Here is an 8,901-nt window from a genome sequence, read left to right as displayed (position 1 = left end):
AGGCTCCGGCGGTATAAAGGCGGCCACGCGTTAAGGCTCCGGGCTGGAGAGTACGTGTCTGAGGGGAGGAGGCGGCGGGGCGGCCGGTGCGGAGCAGCCGAGCGCCGCGGGGACGGGTGTCAGCCCCAGTGCGAGAGGGGATTTTAAACCGATCCCGGCCGGACCGGATTTTACTGCGAGCGGGTTTTAAAGTGAGTACGGACGGGATGGCGGCGGAAAGGGGAGGGGCGGGACCGGACCGGATCAGACCGGCGCGGTGGGGGGAGCTCTTGGCTGACCCGCGGGCCGCGCTCCTCTCTTGCAGGCGCCTGTCGTCCCTCTCGCCTCTGCGGACGGGGCAGCATGTCCGAAGCGGAGCAGCAGTTAGCGGCCGGTGCCACCCAGAACGGGCACGAAGCAGCCGAGAACGCCGGAGAGCAGCAGGCCGAAACCGGCGGGGCTCCGGCGGCGGCGGGCGCGGCGGTGGCGGCAGCGACAGCAGGAACGGCGGCAGCGGGAGCCGGACCGGCAGCGGGGACAGCGGGGACGGCCGCCAGCCAGAATGGAGCGGAAGGCGACCAGATCAACGCCAGCAAGAACGAGGAGGATGCGGGGTAAGCGCCGCGCCGCCCTCGGCGCGCTGAGGCGGGAGCAGGCCGCGCCTCCCCGCTTCCCCCCCGGGCGCCATGTGTGGCTGCGGAGCGCGGCCGCTAGGCCCCGGCGGGGCCCTTGGTTGGGAGCGGAAGCGAAGCGGGCGGCTGGCGCGGCCCCGCAGCCTTGGGCCCCGCTCCGCCCGGCGGGGGAGGGCGGCGGGCGGCCCCGCTGCGGAGGGATCGGCGGGCGGTGAGCCGGCGGCCCTGCAGCACCAGCGCTTCCTTTGTTCTGGAGCTGCCTTTTGTTGGCGCCATGTGGTGGCTGGGGGAGGGGCAGGGAGCGGGTTTGTTGCCGTCTCACGCTGTAAAATGGAAGGGGATTTGCCTCCGCTCGCGTCGCCTCCCGCGTTTTTCTCCGCCTTTCCCTTTTTAACTAAAGGAGCGGATGGAAGGAGTTGCTTTCTGTCGTGGGGGGGGGGCTGGTTCAAACTTTATGGAGATTGCATGGCCGATCGCTACCGGCGTCGGTGTGAATGCTGTGTGTAATACATATAAAAACCCCACTCCTGGCTTTGGAAGCAGGTCGGGATAAGCTGAGTATTTCTGGAGGGAGTAAAGCGAGAAATTACATGATTGAGACGTCGTGCAGTGTATTTAAACCAGCAAGAGCTATTTTGGTGTACTTCTTTGCAGCGTTGTCAGAAAACGGCTTATCTCTTGCAAGCAATTCTTGGAGGAGTCAGTGTAGCTTTACTGTGTTTTGGTAGAGGCATCCTTGTGTATTCTTTCCTGCTCTAGTTGGTCTGTTTGTGAGCTTGGCTTGGATATCACCTGCCTGTTTGTCAAGGGGGTCTTTGTTATTCAAGCTACCACACGTATTTAGTTGGAACTGCCTTTGTTATCCCAGGGCTATGAACCAGCGGGTCAGATCCCTCAGGTTCAGCAGAGAGCTGAAGCCACAGTAGTGTAATAGATTTTGGCTGTAGGGAAGAAATAAAACTTGCACAAGTTTCCTATAAGCTAGGGCCGGATGTACCTTTTGCAGACACTAGGATTGAGAAACAAATCTTTAAGCTCTGTGCCACTTTTGTTTACTTTTTTGTGTTCTGCCCTGAAAAGTGGGCAGTACCGTTTCTTGCATAGGAGGCGACCATTTCAACCGCAGGTCCATGTGCTGAAACAAGAGCTGTCCAAGGCTAATGTCAGCACGCTGGACTCTTAGTATTTTGTTAAGAGCTGAAACGTGCGCTGATTTAGCTGCACTAATATGCTCTGGAAAAAAAGAGAAACTACACATTAAGAGTGCAAATGCGCAGTCTGTGTGGCCCCTGAAGGCCAAACCAAATGCTAGGAATTTGGCCATAATTTCCAAAGGTCTGTGTCCTGTTATTTTAAATATATGTAGGTGTCAGTCATTCCAATTACAAAATAAAGGACTGTAAATTATGAAGTGTAATATTTATCGCTGTGGTAAGAGGTGAATTTTCCATGTGGCAGTATCTGTGTGTGTACCACAAACCCAACCTGATGGAGTAAAGCTGCTAAAGCTGCTTCCAAACAAATACCTGTCACCCCACAACCATTGTAGCTCTGTTGATCATTCTGTAAGTGTAGTCAATAATGACAGGGGATAGAAAACCACTGTTGGGCTGTACAGATTATAGCAGCAGTGCTTGGTCAGAAAGCAAGCTGGTGTGATGAGGCAGAATCTGTCAAGTTACCTTTCTTTCACCTGTTATGGAAAGGCTTAGTACACTTTGTATGGCCTTTCTCTGTTGTAACAGCTCAAGAAGCACACAGAATTAACTTGCACCTTGTGTTTCATGCCGCACTTGACAGTTAAGCGTGCACAGTTTTATTAGCTTACAAAGTGTGTAGTTATATGGTTTCATTCAGTTTGAGGGGGGAAAAAAGGCAAAGAAACCCCAAGCAACCACGCAGACATTTTTCTGATATTGCATTTTGAACATAAGCGGATACTGGTTCTAGGAAATCAGTTACACATAAACACCAACCTCCCCCCCCCCCCTTTTTTTTTTAAACATAGACTAGTTGCTAAAATGCTGGCTTCTAATGCCAAATCTAGGTTGCTTCTAAGCAGAGTAACAACAAACTGCTTTAATCTGTAAGTCTGTAGTTAGGTAAAAAGGCTGGGATGCTTTTAAAAGCTTGGTTTGTTACCCTGGAAACTCTGAAAATAGAAAATACAGCTATGATATTAATGTTTTAATTTGAAGTGAAGTGCCTTGCTAAGTTTTGTTAACTTCACTTCTGTATTGCAATTCACTAGTGTTTAGTTGTTTGAGCTGCTTTAGAAGGTATTTTTGGGGGGGGAGAAGTGGGCAGGGAAGTACTGTATTGGCCCCTCATGAGAGTAAAGACTAGTAATTGAGATACTTCTGTAGTACTGATGATGATAGAACTAGATTCATAACTAAGCAGGAAGAAGTGCACAGCATAGTAGTTCAGGCAGGTCCAAAGTCCCATCTGTTGTATGTGACTGATCTTGGAGGCCATAGATACCTGGTTTAAATCTTGCAGATGGTTGTTAGGACTAAAACCTTTACCACCATTTGTCCAAATCCTAGAAGAGTGCAAGTGTTTTGATGCCTTACTCTATCGTGAATGCTTTCAAAATAGTAGGAATGTTCCTAGGTCCTTTCAAAAACTGAGTTGGCAGTACTTGATAATCAATACTGCTTTGATGCAAGTAACAGAATACTGGTGAAAGAATGTAAGCTACTAGCAAGGAATATTTTGAGCAATTTTTACTGTTCCTTGTAGCCTGCAACAAACCTCAGGGTGATTGTGTCTTTTTCTTGTAAAGGAGGACACCCACTCACCTTTGTGCACTCTCATAGTATCACTAGTTTTTGGCAAGATGCAGAAGTGTTTAACTTTCAACAGTTGGTCCTGTTTCTGACAAGGCTGCTGAGGTGTGTACCACTGTGAGTGTCTTGCTGCATGTGCTTTTTTGTAGTACTTCCTGGATCTAAACAGCTGTTCTCTCTTTAAAATTTCAGGAAGATGTTTGTTGGTGGCCTCAGCTGGGATACAAGCAAAAAAGACTTGAAAGATTACTTCACCAAATTTGGTGAGGTGACTGACTGTACAATAAAGATGGACCCTAACACAGGAAGATCCAGAGGCTTTGGATTTATTCTCTTCAAAGAACCTGGGAGTGTCGAAAAGGTGAATTAAAGCTTCATATTTCAGATTCTTACCTTTTAGGGGAAGCTTTCCAACTTGAGTTAATCATACCAAACTATCTTTCAGGTTCTGGAACAGAAAGAACACAGGCTAGATGGAAGACTAATTGACCCCAAGAAGGCCATGGCAATGAAAAAGGATCCAGTGAAGAAAATATTTGTTGGTGGACTGAACCCAGAAGCCACAGAAGAAAAAATCAGGGAATACTTTGGAGAGTTTGGAGAGGTGTGTAAGGTTATCTTACTAAACACTGAAACATCCAGTCTCCAGTTGCTGTCCAGTTTACTAGTAATTTGCAAGTGGCAGATTAACTTCAAATGTATTAAGGGTTCTGTAAGTGATCCAGAAGTTTCTCATCTTGAGAGCAAGGAATCTGGATGCTTTTATTGCTAATTAGACACCCTTGTCTTAAAACATTTTATCAGAAGTTAAAATTGGTTTTAAGAGCTGCAAAATTGAAACCTCTGATCTGAAAATAAATGTTAATATAGACAGAACATTGCAACTTTGGTGTTGCGTAATATGCATAGATATGAAACTTAGAGTTTTACTGTCCCAAATGCCGTGTACTTAACTGTTGTGCTAAAATACAAGTCTGAAAACAGTATTTCATGTCTTCAGATTGAAGCAATTGAACTTCCAATGGATCCAAAGACCAACAAGAGGAGGGGGTTTGTCTTCATCACTTTCAAGGAAGAAGATCCAGTGAAGAAGGTTTTGGAGAAGAAATTCCATAACGTCAGTGGAAGCAAGGTAGAAACCTTGACTTGTAATTTTTTGCCCAAGTTATGTAGTGTAAATACCACTGTATATGTAATCTGAAAAGGATTTTGTAGACCCCTGATCTCAAGGTACCAAAATTACTATAAGGTCCATTTGCCACAAACTGGGGTGTTTTGCCCTAAATTCAGTCACAGAGGCTATCAAGGTTCTTTGCCAATACTTGTGGCTTTAATACTTGCTATGATCTAGGGGCTTTTGTATGTAAAGTATCTAATTGCATTAAGTACATGTAGAAAAAGTGGCTTATTTATATATCAGTCTAGCAGTATAAGCCATTTGAACAGATATATATATGCATAAAACACTTGCTTAATTAAATTCAAGGCTTACAGACACTAACTTTGTAAGCAGCTGGCTGAAACAGGCTCTGTCTGACATGGGGGCATATTCTGGTGTCTTCTCTCAGAAGCCCCCCACTGCAACCAAAACCATGTCATGTAAACCAGATACAAGGATGCAGAGTAAACATGTTTATGGCACTTTGTACCTGGTCAGCTGGTTATGCGAACTACAGTAAATGCGGTGTGAGATGCTCTGAACAGCTGACTTCTGTGGGACTAGCTAATAGAGGCTCACGTGTCAAGCTAATAAGAGGACTAGAGGCAGATGATGCGTGCTGGCTGAAGGTGTCCGTTTTCCTTTGCTCTATAGTCAGTGACCATACACGAACTTGAAAGCCCTACCAGATCTGGTCATACTGAGACAGTGACTTAGACTGCACTTAATGGTCTTCACACAGCACAGAATAAACTTTGGCAAACCTAATGCGCTGGTAGCTGTCAAGACACACAAAAAAGCAGCTTGTTTTCAGGACAGATGAATGCTCATGTGCTAAGAGAGTGGAAAACACATCTATATCTCATAACTGTGGTGTGTTTGTGTTATAGTGATAATAGAAAGAGCAGGTTACCTTAAAGCTGCAGTGAAGAATTCCAAGCCAGGCTTACTAGGGTGCTGCTGTCACAGGGAGTTGTTTGTTTCACAGCGGCAGTAGCTTTCATCTCAGCCTGGGCAGATTAAGGAACTAGGAAGCTGGCTGACAGTTTGAACTGCAGCTAGGGAACCTGTCTTGGAAATGTCATCATAAATGACAGAATGAGTTGGGTTGGAAAGGACCTTAAAGCGCATCCAGTTCCAACCCCCTGCAACAGGCAAGGGACACCTTCCACTAGAGCAGGTTGCTCCAAGCCCTGTCCAACATGGCCTTAAGCGTTGCCAGGAATGGGGCAGCCACAGCTTCTCTGGGCAACCATTCTGTGTAAATTCTGTCCTTAGTATTTGATAAGTAATGACTTCAGGTGTTTGGTAGATGTACTGTAGTCCAGCACAGATGCTCAGTATATACAAAGGCTGCCAGGAAAACTGTTTTTGTGCATTTCTCAGAGCCTGGTTTATTCAGTGCAGCTCGGGTGGAGTGGTCCAACAGCAACAGCCTTGTCTTGGAGGTTGTGCCAGGCTTCTACAGGAGCAGTAGCAATGCTGAGGTGGCCTTAGCACCTCTTCCATGGGGGACTTGATAGAAGAGAATAGGCAGTATTAAAATACTCTGAAAGCAATGACCTGCTTTGTATGGCCAGTAATGACTTACCTTTCTCTTCCATGGAGAAGCTGATGGTAGGAAATAGGTGGTATGAAATACTCTGAAATCAGTGGCCTGCTTTGACTGGCTGACAGTGACTTACCTTTGCCCAGGTGGCACAGTAGATCAGATGCTTCTGAGTTTGTGTTAGTGCTGCTCATGTGATGGGAAGCATAGCAAGCATACCTTCTTTGCCTCCAGGGTAATCTCTGGCTTTCCTAGCTAGTTAGGTTAGATGCTGCTGCTGTAAGGACAGCATACACACTCATCCCTGTTTCTTCTTTTCAGTGCGAGATTAAGGTAGCACAGCCAAAAGAAGTTTATCAGCAGCAACAGTTCAGTAGTGGTGGAGGAAGAGGTAGCTATGGAGGAAGAGGCAGAGGCGGAAGAGGCGGCGGTAAGTACCACACGCACTACTTTAGTATGGACACATTCTAAATAAGTTGTGTGTACTAAAATGGGATTTTGTGGATGGTTTTCCCTTCTATAGCTCAAAGTCAAAATTGGAATCAAGGTTATGGCAATTACTGGAACCAGGGTTATGGGAATCAAGGATACGGCTATCAGCAAGGTTATGGTGGCTATGGAGGCTATGATTATTCAGGATATGGGTATTATGGATATGGACCAGGCTATGATTACAGTAAGTAAAGAGAACTGTATTGGGTATAAGCAAGCATAACTAATTAGCAGTTTAATGCATTTGTTCTCTTGTTCATAGGTCAAGGCAGTGCAAATTATGGGAAGACACCAAGACGTGGTGGTCATCAGAATAACTACAAGCCATATTGATCAAACTTATTCAGGTATGCAGTGGCATGGTCTCTTTTGGAAAATGACTGCATAGGTTTTGTATACAATGCTGTAGATGGATACTTCAGTTCTGTACCAAATTTAACTTTACAATAAATTTCTATGGCCTGTTAAATGTGCATCTTACTTGGAAGAGCTCCCTGGAAATGTTTTACATGTTTAATACTTAAAGATAACTAGTTGTTTAGACAGTGTGGTGTGTAAATTTCAGCATTGCTGAAGATATTAATTAATGATTTTATTAATAGGTTAAACTGAAACTGATTTTGAGGGTCTGCTTAAAGCTGCAGCTCTGCATCTAGGGACTGCCTCTTGGAGTTAACTATGGACTCTGCATTACTCCAGTTGTACAGAATGAGATGCATCTTAGGGAACCAGTGTCACTTTCCACCTTTTTATTTTGTATTGTTTTTTGTGTCATACATTTCCTGTAATGGAAGTGTTAATTTTACTGTACTTTTTGGTACCTTTTTGGAATCTAATGTATTGTAAGGTATTTTACATGTGTTCTGATTCACCATGACATGGATATTGAAGCTATCCTAGCTTTTGAAATAAAAAAGGCGTAATCTAGTGTCTTGTGCCATTCTTCAGCTTATGTATTAGTAAAACGCCAGTATCCTGTTCCCAGAACTTAGTTCATGGCAGTACCTTGGTAGATGAAGAGTTGTGCTTAAATGTTTTTAATCTTAAAACTAGAAGGCTGTATTGGTAGTTGTGCTCACTTGCAGTTAAGTGGCAGCTAAAAACTGCAGCTACTTCTGCCTGGAGGTTATAGAAGAGAGCTGAGGTAGAAAGCCCCAGCTGTTGTGGAGGCTGTGCTGGCAGCTCATGCTCTAGACAAGCACAGAGGCTCAGTATAACTGTGTTAAATGTCTGCATTGTAGGCCTCTAGTAGGAGGAGCCAGAGGTGTAGGTTTCAGGTAGGGCTAGAGAGTCCAGACAGCACTGCAGGAGGAAGTTGAACTGTGTGAGTAGCTGGCTGCACTTCCTTCATGTTCACTGCCTTTAGTCTGAGACTTCTACAAGTTCTTAATTGTATGTTATACAATAACCTGCCTTGAAAGACAGGTTAGACATTAAATTACCAATGCAAAGTCTGAGTATCTGCAGCCTTTTTCTGTATCATAAAATGTTAAAGAACTTCCACTGAAGTCGTCGGTAGAAAAGCAACAAAACATCTCTTTCAGAAAGTGATGAGTGACCAGCTCTAAATACACTCTCCTTTTTTGACTAGTTTGCTACTATTTTAAGGCAATAACTATGACATGATTTGCCTCTCTGGCTGCAGAGTGCTTCTAATCTCAGATTTATAAGTAAGTAGCAAGTGCTGCTGGACAAAGTAAACTGTTAATCTTTAAGTAATCGATTTGATCTTTCTTTTTAAAGCTAAAACTGACAACTTTTTTTGCCATATATTCTATTTGAATAAATGGGAACTGGAAGTGGAATCAAACCAAGACACTAAGACAAGGCACAGACAGATGTTACTAGTGACCTTTCCAGAGTGGTTTTTTTTTTTTTTTTAAACAGGGATGCAGCTATTCCTGCAGGGACCATAATATGCTGCTCCCTGCTGGCTGTCCTTAGAAAGAAAAACTTGCTGTATAGTTAAAAGGTCCTTAGACTCTTACAAGTATATAAGACTTTCCTGGTGTTAAGTGGAAGTCTGGAATATAAAACAGATGAATCAGATGTTAAATCTGACAGTTGGTATGACACCTTTACAGCTGGAGTATGCAACCTAATGCCCAACTAGCAAATAAAATTGCATACAACTGAAAGAAATGAGTACACTATTTAAAAGTATTACTGTCTTAGGATGTAAAATTGAAATGCTTTACTCTATTAAATACTTTAACTTGTTTTCTTATGAAATAAGGGGTAGCAGAGTATTTTTCTAGCAAACAGTTTGCCCTCCAATGGGGAATGTGCGTATTATCA

The 8,901-nt window shown here is 44.3% G+C and overlaps 1 protein-coding gene across 4 annotated transcripts in view; it reads left to right on the top strand.

The window, feature by feature from the left end:
• HNRNPAB (heterogeneous nuclear ribonucleoprotein A/B) overlaps window positions 1-8,901 on the top strand; it is a 30,104-nt gene continuing 21,203 nt past the window's right edge. For 2 of the 4 annotated variants that reach the window (XM_065690577.1, XM_065690575.1), the window contains exons 1-8: window positions 1-191; window positions 305-593; window positions 3,596-3,764; window positions 3,849-4,007; window positions 4,404-4,535; window positions 6,433-6,541; window positions 6,635-6,787; window positions 6,866-6,950. In XM_065690577.1, the coding sequence (XP_065546649.1) occupies window positions 343-593; window positions 3,596-3,764; window positions 3,849-4,007; window positions 4,404-4,535; window positions 6,433-6,541; window positions 6,635-6,787; window positions 6,866-6,936 (1,044 nt within the window). In that variant the 5' untranslated portion in view covers window positions 1-191; window positions 305-342 and the 3' untranslated portion in view covers window positions 6,937-6,950. Of the gene's footprint in view, window positions 192-304; window positions 594-3,595; window positions 3,765-3,848; window positions 4,008-4,403; window positions 4,536-6,432; window positions 6,542-6,634; window positions 6,788-6,865; window positions 6,951-7,205; window positions 7,532-8,901 lie in introns of those variants that run through there. The other 2 variants (XM_065690576.1, XM_065690578.1) reach the window with 2 other exon arrangements.

Source organism: Lathamus discolor, chromosome 10 (assembly GCF_037157495.1).
Source record: "Lathamus discolor isolate bLatDis1 chromosome 10, bLatDis1.hap1, whole genome shotgun sequence".
NCBI lineage: Eukaryota > Metazoa > Chordata > Aves > Psittaciformes > Psittacidae > Lathamus > Lathamus discolor.
This window is presented reverse-complemented; position numbering and strand designations above follow the sequence as displayed.